General features: G+C 39.9%; 1 protein-coding gene across 3 annotated transcripts; it reads right to left on the reverse strand.

Moving 5' to 3' along the window:
- Positions 1–1,024: 1,024 nt before the first annotated feature.
- LOC127343586 (myosin-17) lies at positions 1,025–25,146 on the reverse strand. Of its 3 annotated transcripts, none has more exons than XM_051369728.2 (53): positions 24,473–25,146; positions 23,411–23,539; positions 22,001–22,144; positions 21,771–21,916; positions 21,504–21,660; positions 21,305–21,363; positions 20,163–20,322; positions 19,914–20,063; positions 19,697–19,833; positions 19,453–19,599; positions 19,270–19,371; positions 19,118–19,175; positions 18,937–19,038; positions 18,398–18,435; positions 17,846–17,972; positions 17,596–17,766; positions 16,937–17,068; positions 16,739–16,848; positions 16,581–16,641; positions 15,914–16,091; positions 15,611–15,816; positions 15,358–15,477; positions 15,164–15,262; positions 14,840–15,028; positions 14,502–14,641; positions 13,222–13,389; positions 12,871–13,038; positions 12,587–12,754; positions 12,238–12,405; positions 8,393–8,560; positions 8,144–8,311; positions 7,107–7,274; positions 6,786–6,953; positions 6,522–6,689; positions 6,237–6,404; positions 5,837–6,004; positions 5,570–5,737; positions 5,293–5,460; positions 4,949–5,116; positions 4,594–4,803; positions 4,362–4,482; positions 4,194–4,274; positions 4,033–4,113; positions 3,750–3,935; positions 2,956–3,297; positions 2,742–2,873; positions 2,602–2,672; positions 2,430–2,529; positions 2,306–2,362; positions 2,160–2,216; positions 1,966–2,046; positions 1,600–1,682; positions 1,025–1,509 (listed from the first exon to the last, which is right to left on the reverse strand). In XM_051369728.2, the coding sequence occupies exons 1-53, from the start codon at positions 24,473–24,475 to the stop codon at positions 1,386–1,388; spliced, it is 7,143 nt and encodes a 2,380-aa protein (XP_051225688.1). In that variant the 5' UTR covers positions 24,476–25,146; the 3' UTR covers positions 1,025–1,385. The 3 variants fall into 3 exon arrangements, with proteins under 3 accessions (XP_051225688.1, XP_051225687.1, XP_051225692.1); XM_051369727.2 differs by having other exon boundaries at positions 3,750–3,944; positions 24,473–25,145; XM_051369732.2 differs by lacking the exons at positions 22,001–22,144; positions 23,411–23,539; positions 24,473–25,146 and having other exon boundaries at positions 3,750–3,944; positions 21,504–21,667; positions 21,771–21,908.
- Between the last annotated feature and the right edge of the window lie 631 nt (positions 25,147–25,777).

The following is a 25,777-nucleotide window of genomic DNA, read 5'->3' on the forward strand; positions in this document are numbered from 1 at the left end:
TAGGAAAACAACAATACATTCTGTTTTATGGAGATAGTAACAATAAGTTCATTTTCATAAATCCATACAATTAGTTTTGAATTTTTTAAATGAAATTCATGAAAAACGAATAGCAAAATAAGTAAGAAGGCGTGAGTTCCATTTGTGATGATCCTAAGGAGAAGTAGTGCTTATTTTCTGCTCTGTACTGTAAGTGAGGAAGGGCTTAGAGCTCCCGGCGTGGGCGATGACGACCAGATCTCGGTTTTGTTTCTCCTGCTTACAACGTTCCATTTCCCGTGGCTGATTGGCTAACTGCCAGAACAGGAGGTCGACAAGATTTGTGCCGCCGTATCACCGATTTTTATTCTTACAAGTGTGCTTCAGTTGATTATTGTGGACTGATAATGCTTCTACCATGTGTAGATTAGGCTACTGGAGTTCTAAATGCTATCGTCAAGTGATATTTTCATCTCCAGTTTGCATTTTGTCCCAAAATTTCATGTTTGCTTCCTTTTTTCAGTTTCCTTCAGGCTTATATTTAGGTAAGACATCATCTTTTCTTACCGTTTCCACTAGAAGAATGATGAGGGCTTCAATCTGCCGTTGAAAAAAGCAATGATTTGACAAAGATGCGCGGAGTCTAGACAAGATAGCAATGACGGTGCAAAAGGGAGTACGGGGAGCCGGGGACAACAAAATTAGGTAACTTCGCAATGGTGGTAGAGAAGATGTATTTGAGGGTGGAAAACAAGCGACAATCAGAAAAAGAATTGGAGCACCCATGTACATAACAACATGCCGTCAGAGAAAAAACTGGAGAAATATATGTATCAGTGTGTACATGATTTTTTTTCCCGTGGCAACGCACGGGCATTTGTACTAGTTTTATAGAAGGTAGAGGTTTGAGTACAAGAACAATACCACTCACTGCGAGCAACAAGCATAGCAACAACTCACACCGTCTAGTCCGAACACAGCCACCACCAAAAAAACAGCATGGAACTAACTGAACAAACGATAAAGAATAGAAAGCACAAACCACTCAACACCAAACCAATTATTCTATACCACCAGAGAAACTATTTATTTTCTGTACCAATTTACAACACATGTACACCTTGACTAGTTACAGCAAAACTTTGTATTACTATGCTTAACCAAGGGCCTCTTGCCCTTATCCCCCGGTATACAAGGCTACAGTGATTAAAAAAACACGGCATGGAAAACTGGATGCAAATTTACAATCATCGAACCAATCAATCAAAATCAGACGCCTAAGCTCTCCTAGTAACTACACTTCAATGGCCTGCTACCTAGTATAAAAAGAATCACACATACTGTACACCCTACCACAGGAACCCCTGATTTATCCACAACTGAGGCTCTGCTGTGAGAAAGAATACCTATTCCCCTCTTTGCAATAAAAACGCAAAGCTTGGGTTCTCACGGAAAAATGGTAGCAAGTCATCAACAGCCATCTCAATGACTGGCGTTGTCTTCGTGATATCATCAAGTGAAAAGGGTATGCTGCAAATGAGGAATGAAAAGGTGAAACCATGAGCCATCGACATTAGGAGGCCCTAAGAAGTAAAAAATAATTTAATAAATGCAACAAACCTAGAATCATCATCTAGCAGTATAGAGAAAGTTGTGACGGTATTTGCTTCCTCACGCGCAGCAGCTTTCAAGCTTGATGCGAACTGTAAATAGATATAGTGAAAGCATATATCATTCAACAGATCATTTGTAAATAAAAAACAAACCACTATTCTAGCAAACCCAAATAATATGCTTTTTAAGTCGAAGTAAAATGAGGGTGCCACATGAGGATTTCCTAGGAGGCCATCCTTCCTAGTACTACTCGCCAAAGTGCACTCAAACTTCAGAGTTGCATTCTTAAGTTCAGAATTCTGATGAGATTCGGTGCTTTAGTAATGGTAGATCGCATCTGACAAAATATTAACTTAAGGTACATCATCTCACCTCCGCTGAAATAGTGTTTGTACCATTGACATCATCCAAGTACATACTAACTATTCGCTCTAGCTGCTGTATGCTGAGGGCCTGAAGAATTCATACAAATATTAGGAGTACAACTTATGAAGGTAAAGGACTGGCAGTGGACGAATCTCGGTCTCTTATTAAGAAAATTAGTCCATGTCAAATCAAATACTTACTTCGCACACGTCAGTACGTATCTCTCTTAATGTCCTCATTGGTTTTAGAGAAATCACCTGGCAAAAGAGAACAGTAGAGATAAAATGTGTTCGTGATTAAAACGTTATTGGGCACTGCAATTTCATAATAAGCGAAAAAGGCGCACCAAGAAATCAACAGCCTGTCTGATATGCTTTAGTGCCTCCCAGGCTGAACCTGCAAACTGTGTCAAATATAACACATAAGCCAATAGCTTTGGGAAAAAAAATTGAAAACAGGGAAATGAATACCTCTCGAGTAGCATTTTCAGACCAATGTTTTAGTTCAGCTAGTCCAGCTTTGACATATTCCCCGTTGCTAAACGAACAGCACTCACGACGCAAAATGAGCCTGTTTCCAAGGGTAAGATCTTAGAGAAGCTTATACATATATCAATACATGAGACAAGGACAAAATGTTTACCGGTTGAATAGCTGAACATCAATCAGCGAAAATATCTGTACAAACAGTTTATTCACCAAAATTGATGGAACCTGTGAATACAATTGATTAAGACACATTTATGAACAGGTGCCATTAACTCATGATGATTTTGCACCTACATGGTTCTCCTTTAATATATCCAAATAGTTGGAGAGGACTTCCACGATGCTTAACCAATGTGCTAGTTGCTTCTGTTGGCCCAAGCCATTTGTATGGCTTTTTGCTAGGTTTGAGTGAGAAGTTCGTGGATCCTGAAATAGATTCCATATTTAGCCATCTTAACATTGCGGCATGAAGTTTTTTTTGTTCCCAAAAAAGAGCAGGTAGCAGCACCTGGATGCACAATTCAAGTAAAGGGTTTAGCTCCTTCTTCACGCTGTCACTTATCATACCATAGACCTTCTCAATTAGATCCACAAGTTGCTGTTTAAAGAGCAAAGCTGGATATTTTGCTTCAACTTGGGGTAACCCGGTAGCTCCAACAACTGACTGGCCAAGAGAAGCAAGACCGGCATTTGAAGTTTGACTTGTATGAAATATTCTCTCAGACGAAAATCTCCGCCTTTGCGGGGTTGAGAGTGCGGTTCGAGTAGTTTTGAATGATCGTTGAAGGAGAACTGTCAATGCAGATAAATTGGACAACCAATAGGCCAATGTTTTTACATCATTTTGAGCCTTCAAAAAAGGGAAACCCAACATCAGGACAAGTAGCCAACTCTATAGCAATTGCATGATGTAGTTTTGCCAGCAATTTGAAAAACTGAAAAGTATGGTACATAAGTTGTTACTATAGGTAATTTCAACATTTCCATGTTTATCAGACATTCCGGGAAACATGGATCCTAATCTTACCAATTATGATGTTCTGTACATGTTGTATAATACTCCCTCCATTCCATATTAGTTGTCGCTGTACCAAATCAGCGACAACTAATATGCAACGGAGGGAGTAGAAATTTGGATAAACAAGATCCATTCGAGTTCTATTGCAATGAGATATTGGGTAAATGACATTCTTCTATAATTCTATTGCAACAAGCAGAAGTTGTACCCTATGTCATCGATGCTGCATAAAAATGATGGAAGAGTCACTACAAATCCAAAGAAACTAAGAAAGTGTGAGGAACCTCTATTGCAGAGTTCATAGCATGTAGAATGCTGTCAAAGATACCAGTCTTCATGGCTTCAAATGATCTCCAGCGAAGAAGACATTGGTATATAAGAAGAGTGGCAACAGGCTTGCTCCCAGAAAATCCAAGATATTGGGAAATGCAAGTTAGCAACCACTGCTGATCATCTTGGGGCTGCTGGGGCTGCGGAGACTTCCAAAAAGTAACAAAATGATCATCTCCAAACTAGGTTAATGATTGAATTGAACATGGAGAATTAGCAATCATATTAGCAAAATACCTGATATTTCTGATTAAGCACTCTTTGCAGTTTCTCCCCATGTTCAACGTCTTTTTGATTACTCAAGTCAGGAGCATTGCCCTATAATAAGTTTAATGGTTCTACTATATTAAAAACATGTCACATAAATTATGTACAAATATGAACTTGATATAACTCACCACTGGGGGTGTTGCTTCTGATGGCCTCATCTCAGTCTGTCTTAGTTCACCGTTCAAAACATGGCCATTCTCTTGGCTTCTCTGCAGCATATACCCACAGTATCAGTTATGAGAACCAAATAATCATTATCATATATGTATACATCAGGCCCATCAAAGCTGCATTACATGGATCCTCATGGTCTTTGAACGTAAGGCTGGAGATTTGGCAGTAGAAGGTGGAGTAGCAGTTGATTGTTGACGGAGAACATGATTCTCGGCTTCTAAGTTGGCTGCTTTTCCTTCAAGTCTGTTTATGGAAGGATCGACAATAATTGTTTAATTGAAGTTCAGAAGATAGGGAACAGAACCCGATCAGTATTTTTGAGACAATGAAGCATATAAAAAAATGCAAATGCACCTTTGTAAGGACTCCTGAAGGTGAGTTACAATTTTCCCAGACTCCTCAATTTTTTTGATCAAATCATCATTCCTCTTGAGTAGGTCTTCATTTCTCTTCAATAAATCTTCATTTCTTTCATGAGCTTCAGTAAGAGCTCTCTTGGCGACATCAGTATCTTGTTTTTCCATTACAAATGAAGACAATCTTGATATTGCATCTACTTGAATCCTGGTTTCAGGAAAATAAATTAGACTTCAAAAGGATAACATCAGCGATTAATGTCAGGAACATGCACTACTGATAATCATGTAATGATGTTTTTCTTGTTAGAAACTCAGTGGCAGCAGACTGAATGCAGAATAAATATACTAACTTCTGCACTGTGTCTTGAAGTAAGTGGATCCTGTACTCATTATCACTAATTTTTCTGAGTAATTCCTCATTTTTCTGTTGAGCTTCAGTAAGAGATTTCCTCATTGAGTCATTTTCTTGCCGTGCAGCTTCTAAAGAAACATCTTTTGCTGCTATATTTTCTTCAAGCCTGTTTTATTTGCAAACACAAAACTATAACGTCATAATCTGAGAAATGGAAATATCAACAGTATTCCAAATAAACATTGGACTTTATAAGCGGAAGTGGGTTAAAGAGTGTGTGCATATGTGGATGGGTGAGAACAGAATAATGAAACATCAAGAAGTATTAGTGAAGGTACGGACTTAATTATGGTATTCTGAAGATCTTCAATTTTTTCATTAGTATCTTCGATTTTCATTAGTAATTCTTCATTTCTCTCTCCAGCTTCAGTAAGTGCTTTCTTAATTGCATCCTTCTCTTGCCTCTCTGATAGCAACAAAGTATCCTTTGTTGTTGAATTTTCTCCAAGCCTGAATTATGTTGAAGAAGTGGGTATCAAACACTAACATCTCATAAAAAGAGAAAAAAGGACTACCAAGCATACAGATATATATATTCAAGACTAGAAAGATGAAGTGCCTTTCTATGGTATCTTGAAGAAGATCAATCTTCCTGTCAACATCCAAAAATTTCTTTAGTAATTGTTCACTTCTTTCTTGGCTCTCAAATTGTGCCTTAGTTGTTGCATCATTTTGCTCTCTTTCTCGCAACAACAAATTCTCCTTTGTAGCTGTATTTTCTTCAAGCCTGTGTTCGTACATGGAAAAAAGGTTGAAATACCTAAGTATTTGAGAGATGACATGGGATCTATAACAAAATGTCGAGCCTTAAGGAACTATCATGTACCTTTGTATAGTAAACTGAAGCTGAAGAATATTTTTATCATTATCGTGAATTTTCATGAGCAATTCTTCATTTTTTTCCTGAGCTTCAACTAGAATCTTTCGAGTTGCCTCATGTGCTTGCTTTTCTGTTAGCAGCAAGACATCTTTAGCAGTGCCATCTTCTTCAAGCCTGTCAATGTGAAGAGGGAAAAAGTTTGGTACTATTACTTAACATGTAACATTGACAAAGAGAAGTAGGTGCATGATTGCAACTCTAATCTGAAATATGTAGGATGGTACCAACCAACACTGCATGTAGTGTGAGTGACCCCCCCCCCCCCTCCTCCCCCCCAACCACACACACACACACCAAAACCTGTGCACACACACCACACCTTTCAACATAAGTACAGCAATCTGACCTTTCTATGGTAGCCTGAAGGCTGTCAGAATTCCTATGCGAGTCTTCAACATTCTTTATTAGTTCAGCAATTTTCAACTGTGCTTCTGCAAGCAATTTTGAGGTTGAAGCATTCTGTTCTCGTTCAGTTAGTAACAAAGTCTCCTTTGCACTGACATTTTCTTCAAGTCTATGCACATGATGATGGTAACACGTTGTTGCATAATGCAATTGAAGATAAAAGATAATGTTAGTACTGTCAGGTCAGAGGAGAAGCCTGATTAATCCTATAGGAGAAATGACAGACCTCCTTATTGTGTTGTCAAGTTCTGCTAGACTTGCATGGTTATCTTGCGCTTCATTTCGTAATTCCTCGATCCGTTGCCAAGCATCAGATAGTTCGCTCCTTATTTTGCTGTTTTCATGTCTTTCAATTGCCAATTGAGAATCTAGGACCGCTGTACTTTCTTCAAGTCTATGTGCAAAGAAGAAAAAATTTACACTAACTACCTATACCAACAAGCGCAGGTTTCGATCTTCAAGATACTTGTTAAAAGCAAAGAGATTAAACCTTTTTAGTGAAACTTCAAGCAGATCAATTTTTTTATCCGAGTGCTCTATTCTGCTCGTTAACCGTTGATTTTCCTCCTGAGCTTCAAGTAGCTCAGTTATGGTATCATCATAACTTTGCTTTGTTTTAAGAAGCAGGGACTCTCTGGTCGTTGCATCTTTTTCAAGTCTATATTTATTGACATGAAGGAAATACGTGTTAGTTCACAAAGTTGAAAACATAGGAGTCGGACTCTGTAGTACCAGTTAGTGCACGATGATCGAAGTTAGCTGCTAGCTCTTTTATTGGTAGCTAGCAGCTAACTTCGATCAATAAACAGACCTTTCCATATCCTCCAGAAGATGCTCAATTTTTTCATTAGCTTCTTCAACTCTCCCAAGCAATTCTTGGTTTACTTCTTGAGCTTCTGAGAAAGCTTTCTTGGTTTGATCATGCGCTTGCCTTTCTGCTAAATAAAGCGTATCCGTTGCTGTTGCACCCTCTTCTAACCTATGTTCAGGATTAAATAATAAACCGTGATCCATAAATTTGGCGAGGGAGAAACTATCTGATCACATGAGATCAGATTACTTAGCAACTAGCCAACTACTACATTGTGCCTCAAGATCCAAATTACCCCCGCATATTGCCTTCAAAGGAACATATTCTACATGACCTTCAGCACAGCTGAATCAAAAATCTGGTGCTTACTTCCTGGTCAACCTGTTTTTACAAAATTGTGACATTGGATCTCTTCTTTTCAAAGTTGACTTTATTTTTTTTTCGAAGGGCCAGAGGCCGAACTTTTTATTAGAAGAAAAGAGAGCAGCGTACAAGGCATACGCATGGTACAAAAGGGTTACAAAAAGAACCCTATCATGAGCTAGGGAAATACACCACCGGCACCACATCTACCACTATATGGTAGGGCACTCACTCCACTGGTTCCACACGAAGACATTGGATCTCTTCTTTTCAAAGTTGAGTTTATCTCTCGCCCAGTCTCAGAACAAATGAATCATGTTACCTACTCTATATTTACTCTAATGTTGGAAAGAATTATCATTATTTTCTTTCACTCCAGCTACGGCGGTAATGGGATGATAGCCAACCAAATTTATCAATTACATTTAGGTATGATGTGTCAAAACACTAATTATCACAACTCACACCAGAGGAAGTTTATGAGAAGAGAAAAACATTAGTGAAACTGAAGCGCATGGTTGTGAAGTACTCGAGTGAAAGGAAATACCACCAGAGTACTGCTTTAAAAGCCTATTTAGCATAATGTTTGCATGTGGAGGTAAATGCGTGATGTGCAAGTAATTATCCAGTAGTAAAGTTTACTCAAATAAGTCTCCTTCATGAGAAACACGAACCTTTTTACAGTATTTTGAAGTAGATCAATATTTCTGTTAGCAGAAGAAATTTCATCCAGTAAACCCTCAATCCTCACTTCTGCCTCTGCTAGTGCTTTTGATGTCGCATCCTTTTCCTGGTGCTCTGTTAGTAAAACTGCCTCTGTTGCAGATGCACTTTCCTCAAGTCTACATTCATGGACAGAAAACAGTAAAAAACAGGTTCACGTAGAGGTTTCATGAATGACTGCTTTCTTGGAGTATTCAGACCTTTGTATACTATCTTGAAGCTGATGCATATTGTTGTTAGCACACTCAATTTCCTTAACTAGTTCCTCGATTTGATCCAGAGCTTCAGTTAGTGTTTTTTTGGTCACCTCGGTTTCTTGCTTTTCAGCTACCAATAAGGCCTCTCTTGCGGTAGATTCTTCGTCAAGTCTAGGTTTATGCAAAATAATTAAATAAAACAACATCAATGGGATTTATAGTAGACACTGAACTTTCCTATATGAAAGGCTAATAGAATTCAAAAGACAAGAATGAGTAATGCAAGTCAGAGTGCAGGACAAGCTTACGATAATTCTCACAAAGAACTAACATGCACGCCTTATCCTCAAGCAGATTAATTTCCCATTATAAATCATATTTTGTTTGTTCAATAACAATTTTACTGCTGGTCAGCTAGTTCATTTTACAGCCTCTTAATTTTCTATCTTCCAATTACCAACACATCTCATGATATTGCACTTGTATGGCACCAAGTAGCTAAAACATCTTTTTAATTAGCACCATGGATTGCATAATCAATTGTGCTTCACTTAGTTCTTACTTCAGCAGCATTAAGTGCTTTCATGGTCTTGTTGTTGGGAACGGCATATGTGTCTGTATGGGTGAGTGCAAAGGGTTTCCACAAGTCATACTTGTGAATACAAAACGTATATATGTGCTATATGCTAGCATGTGCACCTGGAAAAAGTTGGGCAAAAAATGATTATATGTGCACTATACAAAAAAGACAAAATAATGTACAAACACCGTTTAGAAATAGGTGACTCAACTTTATATAGATACGGATGTATGTACACACTGAAATACGTAAAGCTGAGTCACTTATTTCCGAACGGAGGGGGGGGGGGGTACTTTTTTTGTACATTGCAGTTTAGCGCACATGATGTGCGGTTTTAGTACTACTAGGCACGAGGAGGAGGTTAGTCTGGATGGGCAGGTGGTGCCTCAGAAGGACACCTTTCGATACTTGGGGAGTTGGGGTCAATCCTTCACAAGGATGGGGATATTGATGAAGATGTGAACCACCGGATCAAAGCCGGATGGATGAAGTGGCGCCAAGCTTCTGGCATTCTTTGTGATAAGAGAGTGCCACAAAAGCTAAAAGGCAAGTTCTATAGGACGGCGGTTCGACCCGCAATGTTGTATGGTGCTGAGTGTTGGCCGACTAAAAGGCGGCATGTTCAGCAGTTAGGTGTGGCGGAGATGCGCATGTTGAGATGGATGTGTGGCCACACGAGGAAGGACTGAGTCCGGAATGGTGATATACGAGGGTAGCACCGATTGCAGAGAAGCTTGTTCAACATCATCTAAGATGGTTTGGACATATTCAGCGCAGGCCTCCAGAAGCTCCGATGCATATTGGACGGCTAAAGCGTGCTGATAATGTCAAGAGAGGATGGGGTAGACCAAACTTGACATGGGACAAGTCCGTAAAGAGAGATCTGAAGGACTGGAGTATCACCAAAGAACTAGCCATGAAAAGAGCCGCGTGGAAGCTTGCTATCCATGTGCCATGAGTTGGTTACGACATCTTATGAGTTTCACCTCTAGCCTACCCCAACTTGTTTGGGAATAAAGGCTTTGTTGTTGTTGTTGTTGTTGCTGCAGTTTAGCGCACATATGATCATATCTTTGCACAACTGTTCCGCAGATGCAAATATTCTAGCATGCCACAAATATATGGATTTTTGGGTAGTTTTATCGCACAGTTGCGTGATTCAAAACCCTTTGCAGACATCCATAAGTGCAGGAACACGGTTATTCTATTCTCTAAATAATAGGCAGGCTGGAATAAACAAGAAATTTTACCCTGGTGGGCGCTTTTTGTATCCCTGGCCAAGCAGGGTCAAGCTAGAAGCAATAAAAATGCAGATGTATAAACTAACTTTTACCCACAGGGAAAGACAAATGAAAACAACTGGAACTGATAATTATGCGACATTTGTATAACTCAATATAACTTTTCTATGTTATGAAGGAATTTAGTATGATATCAAACAATTCAGTTCAGTTAGAACATTGAAAGTTCTTTGATACTGGATGCTGCAAGGTGCTCTTCCATGGCATGATCGCCGTTTCCTGGAAGCATAACTGGAAGATGTAGGCAACCTGGCAAGGTCAAGTTCTATGTTTGGTTGACTTGCCTTGATCACAGCTGAACAGCAGACCGGCTTGTGTGGCATGATTTGTGCTACACACACACCGCTGTCACCGAGAGAAGGACAATGTGACATCTGGTCATAGATCGTGTCTTCGCACGGAAGGCCTGGCACTTCCTTGGATGCAGCCTGGCACTTTAATGGATCCGATCAAGGGCGTATGGCCCAGAGGTCAGCGAAGAACTCGTCAACTGGTGGGAAGTGACTCTCGCGGTCTCTCCTACCAGGCTGCGCATGAGAATGACGTCATCATGCTAACGGCATGGTAGATTTGGAAATAGGATTTCTGCCCTACATGAGAATCTTACTTTCTGGACCATGCCAACCCCATAGCCGACCAAGAGGGCATGTCTCTTAAGGCCTGCCTTGATCAAGTTGTATAGGCGTTGGCCTCCTCTGTCCCTCCCTCCCTCTGGTACACTCCCTCATGTAAATAACTGCTTGTATATATCTTCTTCTTTTTTTTAATAAATTTTACTGCCGGAGCCACCCTACAGTTTTCCGGTAAAAGAACTAAGAGTATGGGTGATCCTTGTGTTGTGAGTGCCACTTGATCTTTGGTCTTCGTTTTGATTTTTGATCATGGCACTAGGCTGCCCAAATGTTCAACTCTCCTAGTAGCTAATTTCTCTCCTAATGATTTTTTTTGCAGATGTTCGTTTGCATCTTCACTAAAATAATAGAATAATGGTCATATTTGCGGTGGGGAGACTACAACAGTGCTTAGCCTACTGGATAGGACGAAGGCTAAATCCTGGGTCAACATGGGCTAAGAAGCTGGGGTTGGGGCTTGCACATAACCTTTTTTTCTATAAATGCAACGAGGTGCAATGCTTATTGCATATTCTCAAAGAAAAATAATCTTTGTTAATTTCTCAATGCATTTTTGCATCAGGCTTCAGGTCATACTTTAAGAGAATGCTACTAGTTAGTGAGGGTAATCCCTTGTTATTTGTTGCATGCCCACATTCAGGAGAGGGTACACTTTTCATAAATGGCAGTTAAAAGAGAGCAGTCGGTTGGTATCTATCCTCTTGATATCACATCAATTGAAGAGAAAGCACTTCTCTGATTGTACAAACAATCTCTTTCCAACTAGCAGCTGTCCACTTTCGCTTCATTTGATTTTTGCATTGACTTCTAAGACAGAAGCTTATACTTGATTAAGTCTACATGAAGATTGACAAAGCAAGCACTGAACCCCTTCTAAGCATTGGTGGTTTTGCTCAACTATATGTTAGCAGTTAAACATGATAAGTTGTTACTGACATGCTAGGGTCATCATACTCAGTACTTTGTATGATCCTGTATTCGAGCATGTAAGAACTAAGATGTACAATATCTTAGACCTGTCAAGAACCTCCGACTTCTTCAGATATTCGTCATTTGTTTCTCCTTTCTTTTTCATCGTATTTACATAAATTCATTGCCTATTGCATTCTTTTCCCTGGTTAGCAAAATATTGTCATTCTTATTCTAGAAAAAAATGTTGTTAATTTTGGAAGGCGAAATCATTCTAGCCAAAACAGAGTAAACCCTCTTGCTGATATGAGGAAAGAGTGATTATTAATGTCGGTGATTGTTAACCAGAAGTGTTATTTGGCAGAATATTGGGAATTGTTTTGAGATGATATAATATTGAGTAATAAATTAAGGTAAGAAAAGAACCTCTCTAAAGAATCCCGAAGCACACTGTTTCTCCTATCAGCATCTTCAAGGTTCCTCTGTAGTTCTACAATTTCTACCTGGGTGTCTGCTAGTTGTTTCATGATTGCATCATTGTGTTGTCTTTCAGCTTTCAAGGAAATCTCCACTGCCACAATATTTTCCTCAAGTCTAAATCAAAATGGAACAAGTGATCAGCTGTGACAATGAAATGATAATAGACACAGTTCTCTAGCAGCAAGATCACTAGAGTACTAGGAAGTTAGTAGCTAAAATATGGATAACTACATAAAATAAGAATAAAATGTCCCCAGGTCTAGAAATAAGGTCAGGCAAACATCAAGCAACACACCTTTGGGTGGTGTCTTGATAATGAACAATATTTTTTTCACTGTCTTCAAATTTCTTGAGTAATTCTTCATTTTTTCCCTGGAGTTCATTGAGTAATTTCTTAGTAGCTTCACTTTCTTGTCTTTCTGTAGTTGATAGAGCATCCTTCTCGGTCAATCTTTCTTCAAGTCTATATCCATGAAAAGAAGGAACAAATATTACTGGACATGTCAACAAAATTCGTAACACTATGGTTCATACGAAGGATTCCTATGTAACTTGTTAACAGGAACAAAAAAAAAAAACCTTTTTATAGTACTCTGAAGCAGAGTAGACTTTTCATCAGTGTTCCCAACTTCTCTCAGAAGTTCCTCAATTTTACCATGTGCATCAGCTAGTTCTATCACACTTGCCTCATGCTGTTGCTTTTCAATTTCCAGTGAAGACTCCAGATTTGTTATGCTATATTCAAATCTGCATTCCACAGCAGAGTGCAAGCTATCAGAAACCATGATATATAAGGGTACGTACCCACCCGCCAAAAGAATGCTTTTCAAATAACTATGAACTCATAAAAGGTACAAACTAAAGAGTATTGATGGGCTGATGGCTGATTACTAAATAGAATCTCTGCTCAAATGTACTTCTGGGACAGACCTTTTAACAGTTTCCTGGAGAAGAGCGATTTGTTTCTCGGCATCTTCAATCTTGATTGCAAAAGCTTGATCTCTTAGGTGAGATTCAGCTAGTGCAGCATTAGCTTCTTCCTTTTGTTGCCTTTCTGCTAGCAAAAGGACCTCTCCTTCTTTTACAGTCTCTTCTAGTCTGTGTTCATACAGAAAACGAAATGTGGCATTTTCAGAGTAATGCCAAGAAAATTAGGGGACTAGATTCTAATACAACCAGCACCCAGCAAAGTCAGGAATCATTCGTAGTCCAAAAAAGGGGCCTGTTCCAATAACTGCTGGAAGCATTGGACAACAGAAATAATGGATATCTCACTTTACATAAATATCCCTCAAATTGTAAGAAGGCATCCAAGTTTTCAAAAAGGTATTACAGAACGCCCATGCAATAATACTTTCTGGATACAGCACCACTGAGATAATAAATTCCAAAAGTTACGCAGGTCCAAATCCCAACTAGCAGATGAGCAAATTTTCGATTTGCCAAGAACTGGAGTACTTATGTCAGTAAAATTATATTCAACAATCGAATGCTTTCAAGGGAGGGGGAGATGATAGGGAAAGGACGAGAAGCAATGAGATACACTGAGGGATCAAGGATCTAAGACCTGAGAATTCGAGTGTTCTCTAACCAAAAAGGCTCAGGTTTACCCTAAACAGCATAAGAAACGTAGAATGTGCACCATCTTATGTGTGCACACGCATGTCTTTGTTGCATGCCAGCATTAGTGTGCAAAGTTACGCAGGAGGCTTGTGCTAACAGTTTTCCAAGTACAACTTCCCTTAGAAAACAATGAGTAGAGATCATTATCTCTTGGAAGAATAATGATGAAGGGACAGACGCCCCTAATATATTTCAGTTAAGTGTTCTCGCATATTATGGTAGCAGTACCAATTTCAGACCTCGTTTCTCCCTGGAAGTGACTGGTTGATTTTTTTTTTACAGGAGGAGAACCACAAGTACATGGGAGTCTGAACGCTTACAGAATAGACAACTACCTTTAGAAACTTAGATGCAAGTTCAAGTAACTCCATAAAATCTTTAGGTAGGACCTCACAAGAACTATAATTTTTTTTAAAGGATCATGCTATACTTTTTTTTTGTTAGGGGCACCATAAAATATATTTTGCAATAGTTACGACTTTCGAAATCAGAATAGTGGAGATATTTCAGGCAGCTTTGGGCAGAAGAAAATGGTGTCAACAAGATATATTATAGAGAAACTCAGACAATTGAAAACAACTGCAAACCTCTTCACAATATCATTAAGCTGCTTGCTCATTTCAACTGCATCCTCGAGTTTCTTATTCAACTCCTCATTTCTTTCCTGGGCATTAGCGTGTGCTTTCTTTGATACATTGTTTTCCTCTCGCTCTGCTACTAGTAGCACCTGACATAGTAAATTTCTCTATTGTCATACTATTTCACACCATGCGTAAATAAGTTAAATTTAGGCTACATTTCAGAAAACTAGAGCAGATACTGTAATGCGAGCCGTAGTATAAAACTATAACACCAACACATAGCTTAAGTATTTTCTAATGCGGTTCGATTGAATTTCCATTAGTTAAAAAGTTGAAGAGCATACCTTCAGGCCCTCAATTTCAGAAGTCAATGAACTGATCTTTTCTCTTTCTTCAGCTAAAGCTTCTTCAACAGCTTTTTTAGCTGATTCGTTTTCCTGTATTGCTATAACTTCTTCCACCCGCTGCTCCATGTCATGAAGAGCAGACTGCAGTTTAGAAACTTCTGTTGCTTTGGACTTCTCCAAATCAGTCTGCAAATTGTATACACAAGTATGACCATTAGCTGGTATGTCAATATATGGATAAAAACTGCAGTTTTACCATATCCTCAGCAATTTCTATAAGACTAATATTCAGAAATTCAATTTTCAAGAACAAGTATTAACCCTTAGTTTCTTTTCCAGGCTTAAGCGGCTTGTTAGCTCTTCCACACGTTCCTCCAGTTTCTCCTTTGCCACCTTTAGAGCTTGAGTATCTCTTGCAGCCTAGAAAGTTTGCACCAAAAAGTAAGCTTTATACAAAAGCAAATTACCAGGGAACCTACCAGAAAAAAAAAACACCACAACAGGTGCTTAAGTACCATTTTGAGCTGTCGCAGCTCCCTCCTTGCAACCCTTCCTCTCCAAGCACATTGGTAAGTCAATGCTGCTCTCTTTAGTTTTATGTAACTTAAGTTATCTCTGTGGCGACGCCACCGAGACTGCAACATCATAGTTATGGCCCAGATATAAGCAACTGAAGACGAATCATATAAAAATGGCAGGAGGTAGAAGTTTGCCTGCAGCAGTCCAATGAAAGCAGCACTGCAGTACATACCAGAATAGTTGACCTACCTGGATCTGGATAGAAGCTTTGTTTTGATTTCTAGCATTAAATTCATTGCGAGCAGCCATGGTCCTTAACCCTGTCTGCAATGTAATGGCTGATAGGCATAGCTGAGAATATGTTCTGCGTGCAAAATAACAGCGTATATTTTTCTGTATTTTCAGGGCTGCAGCTTGTTGTCTCAGGAATCCGTGAAGTTTACATGCCAATCTTGCTGCAATAATCAAAGGAACTCTTAAAATATGCATATGGCTCCATCACTGCTATGACCACATATTTCCAGTTCAGATGTCATTTGAAAATGAATTTACCTCTGACAAAAGATTGCAAACAAACAGATGCATTGCGCAGTATTAGGAACTGCTCACGAGCAGCATGCGTACGGAATTGACCCTGAACACCTCTTGCTGCAGTATTTCGTGCTTCTGTTCTTATAGCATCCAATTCAGCCATCTGGCCAGCTCTCAGGAATACCTTAGTTCGTCCTATCTGTTGATCAGAAATATGGTCCAAATGTTACGGGACTGAGTGAACAAACTCTTAGAAAATAAAGAAAAACTCAGGCACGAAAACAAAGCAGTCCAAACGACAAATTCCACTATTAACCAGTTGCAAGCAAGGAGTTGATTAAGAATCTCTAGAGTATGCTGCGGAATGCGTTATAAAACCATCTCAAGAAGGAAAAGGAAGTTAAAACAAATGGAACTTAGAACTCATAAAGATTTGGTAATGAGCCAATATCTGAACCTAAACTCATCCCTAGCATATTTACACAAATAAATAGCTGACCCCAACCCAACCACAATGAACTCAGGTATAAACCAACCTATTCAGCCCACCCTCATTAAATCTAGCCCTAACTACCCCACGATCATACACTTCTGTTGTCTATATCGTACTTATGCGGCAGCCCAATTTGTTGAACCTAAACTAGGAAGTTGTTAACTTCTTGGTTTAGTACATAAAAAGTATGCTCACCTGATAACCCTGCAGTCCGATTTTGTCCAGAACCTTTTGACAAGTCACTTTTTCATCATTTCTACCAGAAAAGGAGCGTGTGAATTCTTATGTAGACATGCTAGAGATTAAAGAAACAAACATAGAAATGAAATTCATGATTGAACAGTGACACTAACTTTTCTTTTAAAAGTTCAGGAGCAAGAATGCGAAAACGATGTAAAAAATCACGAAACAGTTTTCTTGTGGGATATCCAGCGCAGCTGATTCTGATTGCTTCTAGAACACCCTAAGATGATACAAAAAAAAACCATTATCACGGACACGATGACATTAAATTTCTCTAAAATTACAAGAAACATGAAGTATCTTATTACCGAACATCGAAGTTGCTGTAGAACATTGGTGTTCTCAAAAATAGCAGGCTTAAGAACACTATTTGGTTTTACACATCTAATGTAATGAGGTTCCGTAGAGCTCAAAGTCTCCATGAGCTCATGAAGTTGCATCTGGAAAATACAATGAATTATCAGATACATAATGCCATGAAAGCGCTATATAGAAAATGAGAAGTAAATGTCAGGACAGATCCTTAATATTTACTAAAATTTCAACTGAATCCCTATTCTTCTAATCTGTCAACTACGTCCTCCCTGCTAAATCCTGTTATGAATTTACGGGCATGGAAATCCACGTTAACAATGTACTGTTTCCCCAATCTAGTATCATGTGGCTGCAATGTTCCCTCTTACTGTTTTCCACAAAAACTAGCAACAAAATCAAGGAAGCACTAAGTAAATAAGTAAATGGCAATGATCACGCATGTCCCTATCAAGTGAGCTAGTACAACCATTTAATCTCTTCCAAAGCATTTAATTAGGTTTAGAAAGTGGAAACACTGAAATAAATTCACTCTTGGTTCCCTCAGTGGACAAAACATTTTGCACCAAGACCCCTGAAGCTATGGTAAGTTATAGCAAAACAGGAGTAGCAATTTGTAGCTTAACACAAATGTTTAACTATAGCAGAATGTCACCTTGAAGCGAGTTGCAATTGAGGACGACTTTGATGATTTTGTGTTCTCTTCTGGTGCTGGTGGGAATAACACTGATACAAAAGAGCACCTTGAAGCATTAAGTAATTCCTGATGTTCTGCTACCACATAATCTTTGTTTTTATCCAGGAAATGATCAGATTGATATGTCACCTGGAGATAATTAAGATAGATGGATTTACTTAGGCAAATGCATGAAGAAAGGAAGTGTTATAATGTGAAAAATACTTACATCTCCAGCATAATGTTGGATTGTAAATGCAGTACGAGAAAGTTTTGGTTTGGCAAATCTTTTGTGAGTTTTGAACTTCTCATACAGCTTCTGAGATAACGTTTCGTGTGTCGACTTTGGAAACATGCTGCAGAATATAGGACGCCGAAAGAAAGAAGTCTTGTCAGAAACATGTACCCACAAAATCATGTCATGTAAAAATGCATATCCCTGGCTAAGGCAAGAAAAATGAACGAACAAGTGTTTCTTGGACATTACACAACTTGTTAGACTATGGAAAAAAAATCTGGGAATACATACTTTCAGCTGAGACAAGAAAAATTAGATAGCAAGTGTTGGTTGGATGCTTACACCAGGTACAAAGTCTGATAGACTATGAAGAAAAATCTGGGCATGCTCTATTCCTACCAACGCACTTAATCAGAAATTTCAGCTCTATCCATCAGGCAGGCATAAGCACAGCAATGCACAGTGATCCAATTACTTATTTATTTGAACATGCACATCCTAGAATAACCTGGCAGTGGCAACAAAGAAGGCATTGAAACTTACCAAGCTTCATCAAGAAGTGCAATAATGCCACCTGGTTTCTGGACACAAAAAGGTGGTGATTAAATATGCGAACATAAAAAAAAGTAGGAGGAAATTTCTAGTGATGTACAGACTAAACAAGTATATTGATGATTGGTATCATTCATATTGGACAATGCAGCTGACTTATGTACTGCATCAAAGATTGAACTACGCTGGTCGCAAGTCAGACAGACCAATGTGTTGCAATGAGCTTAATTTTTCATATTCAGCCTGACTGATCAAAGGAAGCTAAGCTTAGCATCGAACTCGTGTACAGATCAGAGAAGCTTGAGAAATTGAGCCAAATAAATCTTGAAGTTTACAGAACATTTATTTTTCGAGAAAACGCAAAAGACTTCTGTGTTTCATTTCTTTAGAAAGATAAGAGTTTGTTACAATCCTCCTAGGAGGCAGATTACAGAACATTTATAAGGGTGAATAATACGAAGAGTTTTATGATGGGGGTTAATGAAATTTACAAAAGCGAGTCAATGCATGTAACCGTGACCAACTCATACCTTCTCAATCAAATCAAGAACATCTTGGTTGTCAACAAACTCTATGTAACTCCAGTTGATCTGCTCCCTTGTGTACTCCTCCTGCTCCATTTTGAAGACATTCTGCGAAAACAAACACCACTGGTTGCTTGGCACAGGAAGGAGGAGAAGAAAATTGCAACAAGATGAGTTTTACACATACCTGGTTAAAATGTTGCTGGAGTTTTTCATTTGTGAAATTGATGCATAATTGCTCAAAACTGTTTAGTTGCAGACCGAAGAGTATTCAGCAACCACATATAAAGATACTCCCTAGTAACTATACTTTCTAAAAATAACTTAGTGCTTACTCACCTATTAGTTTTAAAACTTTCAAAACCATATATATCAAGTACCCCAATCAATTTGTCCGAGCTTGGATCTTGCCCAATCGATGCATTAATTCTATTGACAAGCCTGCAATAGTAGAATTATATATAAACTTAGAAAGGACAGACGACTAATTACAGTACATAAAATGTGGTCAAGTCTTTTTACCAGTCAAATAAGCGAGAATATATTTGTTTTGCGAAGCCATCCCTGCTAATGGTAGCAGAATTAGGGCCAACTGTAGTTGTAATCACTCCTTCTGGCGTATTTATTTCCCTCTTTATCAAGGCATTCTCCAACTTCTCGCAGTCACACCTGTAACAAGCATTCAAATGTATCGTAGATTACAAATATTAACCATGGATAGTAATGAAATTACAAATAGAAGTGGTGAACTAAAACATCAGCCTACATCAAGAGCTCTCCTGCTGTATCAAGATGGAATCTTGATTTCTCATCCTTTATTACAGATGAATCTGCCTCGCTCCCTTTTGCGAAATTAATATTACCAAGATGAAGCACAGCAGCAACAACACGGAATATAGCTTCCTGTAAAAACGTCACATTCGTAAAAAAATGTGATATCTACAGCTGAGCAAATCCCTGCTGAAAAGGGCTGAATTCAAAACCTGTTCTTGCTCAGTGATGCCAACCATATCCATAGCATTTCTTGTTGCAAGATACTCCTCAGCATCATTGATTCCATCAACTCTAATGCAAGATGACTGGTTGAGGTAGTGAAATGAAGATGGATCCCCCAGCTTATATTTTTTGATATCCTGCAACAGCAGATTCGACATAAAAAGTAGCATATGTAACAGCTTGAACAAGATATTTTACGTAGTAAAGCTGACACCAATAACGGAATTTTTCTTTACCTCTGAAGGCGCTGAACAAAGGAAGTAAAAGCAATGGTAGTTTCTCTCTGGGCTACTAGTTTGGCAGACCCGAGATCGCTCGAGCAAGTAAGTTCTAATAGCAGCACCAGATATTTTCCCACTTTTGTCGAACTGGAGCTCTACAAACTTGCCAAACCGACTGCACCATGTCGATAAAAAACATTAAGAGGTATGTAAGTAAAATAGTGTGAGCAAGAATGAGAAGATAAATTACTAAAGGCTGTATTTGATTCTGTTGTATTGTCCATCTTCTAGGAAATACAAGCTGCATATTTCCTCGCATGTTTCATTTTGAATGCTCATCTCATGGCAGGACAGTAATACATGGTGGATCACCAACAGTGAGTTGGAGAGGTAGAAGTGGTGTTGTGGTGTAGCCCTGGCCTTCCTGAAGAAGTCCACTAATGGTAACTCAGAAGACAGATACTATAGAGCTACCACTTGATCCTGCACAGGAGCGCATGAAGGAAGCATCGACACCAATATGCTTTGTGAGCACATGCTTCATTTGGTTCATGCGCAATACTTATAGCACCCATACAGTTTGACAAAAGAGGAGCCGGTGTAGTGACAGCAACACCAAAATCCTCAAGGAACTACCATAGCCAAGTCACCTCTATTGTCAAAAGAACCATAGCTCGCAACTCAGTCTCGATGGGAAAGTGCAGTCTATTCCTTCATCTTCTAGGCAATGGAAGAACCACCAAGAAGAACAAACCGACTAACGATCCAAAGGATCACTAGCCAAAGTAGCACCCGAATAAGCCCGAAGCTGTAACGACCTGGAGCGTTAAAAGAAAAGATAGCGAGAGGTAGTCCCGCAAAGATATACCTTTGGGCTGTGACACGGTTCTTATGAATCCTTGTAATTTTTTTCTATATATGAATATATTTCATTAAGGTCTCCTCCACTGTTCTCAACAAAAGGATTTGTTTCCTTCAACTAAAGAGCTTCCATACATTTTCCCATACTTTTGGTTACCAAGAAAACTGTGCTATGCATGATACTTTTGGTTGTAGTTTGTGAAACACATGCAGTATGACTACCAGCTCCATGTTACTTTGATGATGCCAAAGAAACATAAAAAATATCTTCTGATTCCATAGTAAGATGTGTGTACCTTGAATTATTGTTCCGAACAGTTTTCGCATTCCCAAAAGCTTCAAGGACTGGGTTCGACTGGATGCATAGGATAAGTAATGACGAATTAATACAGCTAAAATCGTTACATTGAAGAGCATTTCATGTCTTAAGTGTTTGAACAGTAGAGAACATGTGCTATCAGCGTGTAAATGTTGCAACTATGAAATCAAACTTACTTCTAAGACCTGCTGTTCAACCGTCCTTCCTCCTGTACCAGACCGACCACCCAAAAATGCAAGATATCTCATCAGCAGTTTTGTAGTCTCAGTCTTTCCGGCACCACTTTCACCACTGACCAAAATGGAATTGCTCTTTCCTTCATTCATCATTTGCCTGTTTCCTTATTCAAATGAATGCAGAACGGTTCCATCAATATAGGCCTATAGGGGACCTCATCATGTAGATCAGTAATGGCATCAAATAATTCTAGTATAAGCATTCACCTGTAAGAGACGTCAGCTATTGCAAATACATGAGGATCTAGATCGCCAAGATTTGCGCCTTTGTATTTTTCCATGGTGCGGACATCAACGAGATTAGGCAGCCTCTGGAATGGATTTATGGCAATCAGAATGTTCCCCGTATAGGTCTGGAAAAAGAGTAGCATTAGGGGAAAATAAGGCAGTTGTTTTAATGATCATGTACTTGACATCACAATGAAATGATCACTCACATATATAACATTTTTCGCATATCTGACAGCCAGATTATCCAAAACACCAGGCTCATGCAAGTATGATAACCTTGTCATGTCATCGACTCCATCTGGTGGTGCTTCTGTGTCTTTAGGATGTATATCTGATACATTTGCAGTAACCTGGTTGTACAAACAACAATGTAACCATGTGGTTGTCATGAAAGAAAACTAAACTTCATGCTATGCTCTATGCATACTATTTACTGCAGATGATAAAAAGGTTGTTTGGCATATCGGTCACATCAATAAAGTTTTGGTAAAATACACACAAAACTTGATAGGGCATGTGATGGTATCATGGGCGGGCACAGGATTATTAGAATGGGTATTCAAAGCCAAAAAAAAAAGTTCCAGTGCAAAACGTCAAAGTTTCACAGTTTGTTACAGAAGCCTACCCGTCAATAGCTAACTTTAGTTGAAAGAGCCATTGCTGAATCTATCGCTTCCTAGGACTGGAGCGAGACTGATCTGCCTACAACGATCTGCCTACAACTGGAGATGAACGCTACCATGGGATAGCTAGACAGTGGGAAGAATAGGACCTAATTTTTGATGCAAAAAATAATGGGTATTCAGCTGAATACCCATGAATAAGCCTGTGCCCGCCTATGGATGGTATACTGGTATGATAAGGCACATATGGCGAGTGGGATCTTCTATTCATCGTCAAGAATTCATTAAAGCATAAATATTCCACTGCTATTATCATTGTTTAGATGCCAAGGTCAATGGTTCTCTCAAAACTATACACAAATATTACTGTACCAATTATTAAAACTTTGACCACTAACAAAAATACTCGTAAAAAATGTGTGACTTATAATGTGGAAATGATGTTGGCGTTAAAGTATGCCATGGAATTATCTTTTTACAACTTTTTGCGAACATATCTATATGATTAGGAAAAGGTAATGATCAAATGCATGTAGGAGATCCTACTGATGACCAAAACTGTTATTTTAGAAGCTAAACCTTGAAATCCCATGAATGTCTGTAGGATCTCCTACAGATGAGATTACTAAAGAATCTAAGCTGTTTGCATATCAAATTGTGTATACCATTCCAGTGTATTTTAAATGCTAACCTTATAAACCAGCATTCCCATAAGGGAATTCTGAACCTTATTACTGAAAAGTTATGGTATCACTCAGTACTGTTATGAATTTTGTTTGTGGAAACATGATCACTAGTATGTGTGCAAATATAACTGGGCGGTCCCAAGAACTGATGATAGCATCAAAACGATAAATCAAGTTATATTTGAACTGCACTCTAAGCCAGAGATTCAACTAAGAATTGCAGGGTTTTGTTCCGAAGCAAAGATATATGTGGAGCTGAGAAGAGCATAAAAGTAACAGAGATGTAACATAATTCATGGACACATACCGTCTTTCCCTTGGTTGTGCGGACATGAGCATTTTGACCATCAATTTTGAAGACCTCCCCATCAATCCAAGATAATTCTTTGTCTGCCACCCATACGTGAGAGCCGATAACAATGTTTAACAGGGGAGCCTGCACATGCGACAAGCGACAGATTCAACTTATCAGATGACTCAAAATCACATGATGGGTCATACATCTGAATCTGAACTTTTTATTTCGCTATACCAAACAGAAAATTTTGACGAGGAGGAGAACCTATATCAGGTATGGGTGACAGAAGAAATAGAGATATGTAGAGCAAACCAAGGAATGAGATGCATGATGTACATTGTACACTAGAGTAATTTATTATCATATGGAAGAGAATGATGGCATTTAGTACGATTTCAGTAGAATGAGTACATTCTGGCTCGGTGTAGAATCCCACAAGGGCACAAGCATATATTACTATCCAAAATCGTTCAGAAGAGAGGTATAAACAGCACTAGAGAGTAGAGACATGACAGCCAAATATTATTTTTCAGTTCCTTTCCATGTACAATAAACTAGAATATTCACCAAGGTTGTGTTGAAACTGGACTTTAAGGATTGATAGGGTGTTGCTCCACAATTCAGCAAAACCTTTAAAAGCGCTGAGCTCTATTTCATTCTCGTCATGTAGACAACAAGTTCAGCTGAGTGGAACATCCTAAATGTTGAGCCAGAGAAGGCTCAAGCTAAGTGGAAGCAGACAACTGCCTGTCGCTACTGTCTACTCTTTTGATCCAGCAAAGTGCACGGATAAATCCAACGGATTCGTCCGCGGAATGGATAGAATTCTCCGAAATTCCGCATGATGCGAACTGTTCCACTTCGCTTTCCCCCGTCACCCCAGAGCAGGAGCTCCAAAACCACGCAAAATCCTCCCCCCAAACCCGGCCAAAACAGGGAGAAATTACAGCGGCAGAAGTAGACAAAACCGCAACCCGACACATTGCATCTGAAGTATGTAAAACAAAAACGGAACAGAACGTAACGGGAAACGCAGAGCGTGGACAAGTCAGAAGCAGGCAGGCAACGCACCATGTATCATCTGTGGCACAGCCCGTGTATTGGAGAGAATCGGCGCGCGGGAGGCGGGAAGCGGGCCACGATCGGGCTGGCGGGAGGAGACGCGGCTCGGCGGCGCGCGGTGGCAGCGCCGACGGGCGATCTCCTCCCCTGAGCCCTGGGTCGCCGATCGCCTCGCGGCGGCGCGATCCGGGTCGGCGGGGGGCGGCGGGAGCGGCAGCAGAAGCAGCAGCAGCGAGGCGCGGCGGCGTGGCAGGGCGGTGGTTGGGGGCGACGCGACGAGGGTTGGGGAGCAGAGGCACAGCGCGACAGGGAGGGGAGAGGAGACAGGGGCAGGCCAGGCAGGCGCGACTCTCATTAACCAGAAAAGAAATGGCGAATAATCTGGGTGCGCGGCGCGAGGGAACTGTTCCGTTCGCCAACAACGTGCCGGATCGGGGTGGGTCGTCGTCAGCAGCGGCAGCGGCAGCGGCAGCAGCACCACCAGCGCACCACCGCGCGACGTCTCCAAAAGGCGGGCGAAGGTGGGGAAAGGTGGCGGCGGGTGGTAGGAACGGGGATTAAAGACGAGCTTGAGAGCGACGGATTGGGAGAAAGGTGGCGGTGGATTTGGACCGGGGAATGGAAATGGAGGAATCGGGATTGGATTGGATTTGTTCGGGTAAACCCGCGATTTGGCAGGGGAAAGCGTCGTTGCGGGGAAGATTTGGCAGCGGTGACATGTGCGGGGAGCGACAGCCGGGCTGGAGGGCGGTGGATGGATTGGCGGGAGGGACCCGCGCGCTGGCCCACCTGGCCGACAGTTTGGCAGCGTGTCGTCATTAGGTGGATCCATACAAGAGAAAAAATTAGGAAACTCGGTAGCTTTCGGTGCTGCAAACTGGAAAAGTTCGCTCTCTCTCTCTACAAAGAATTTTTTTTTGAAATTTCAACTACAATACATAAACTCAGCCGCCTCCTCCTCCATACCTCGATTTCTCTTTCCTCCGCCGGTCTCGCCGATGTCTAGAGGGATGAGAATTCCAATTTATGAGTTATAAGTTTCGATAAAACTAGTGTTTTCAATGTATTATTATTAGGTTAGGGCTTGGTGCTAGCTCTTTTCTTCCTGACATCCACGACCAACAGAGATGGCACCATCTTCAATACCCAATCATCAGGTATTGGTTCGACGACGAGGTTTCTATCTTGACGTTAATGGTGAGGTTGAAAGATTGAACGTGTCTCTACCAAGGTTGTAAGCACCTATAACCCGCTCCCTCCTTCTACCCTTAGTTTTAAGGCTTGTTTGTTTCAACTTCTAGCATGATTAAGCTG

This window comes from Lolium perenne, chromosome 3 (assembly GCF_019359855.2).
Source record: "Lolium perenne isolate Kyuss_39 chromosome 3, Kyuss_2.0, whole genome shotgun sequence".
Lineage (NCBI taxonomy): Eukaryota > Viridiplantae > Streptophyta > Magnoliopsida > Poales > Poaceae > Lolium > Lolium perenne.

Excerpts from the sequence above, each read along its gene's own strand:
- LOC127343586 (XM_051369727.2), bottom strand. Across the intron at positions 8,561-12,237 it reads CTTCGGGATTCTTTAGAGAG|ACTTGACGAAGAATCTACCG; the intron begins GTTCTTTTCTTA and ends GCATAAACCTAG. Across the intron at positions 6,954-7,106 it reads CTTCTGGAGGATATGGAAAG|ACTTGAAAAAGATGCAACGA; the intron begins GTCTGTTTATTG and ends CAATAAATATAG.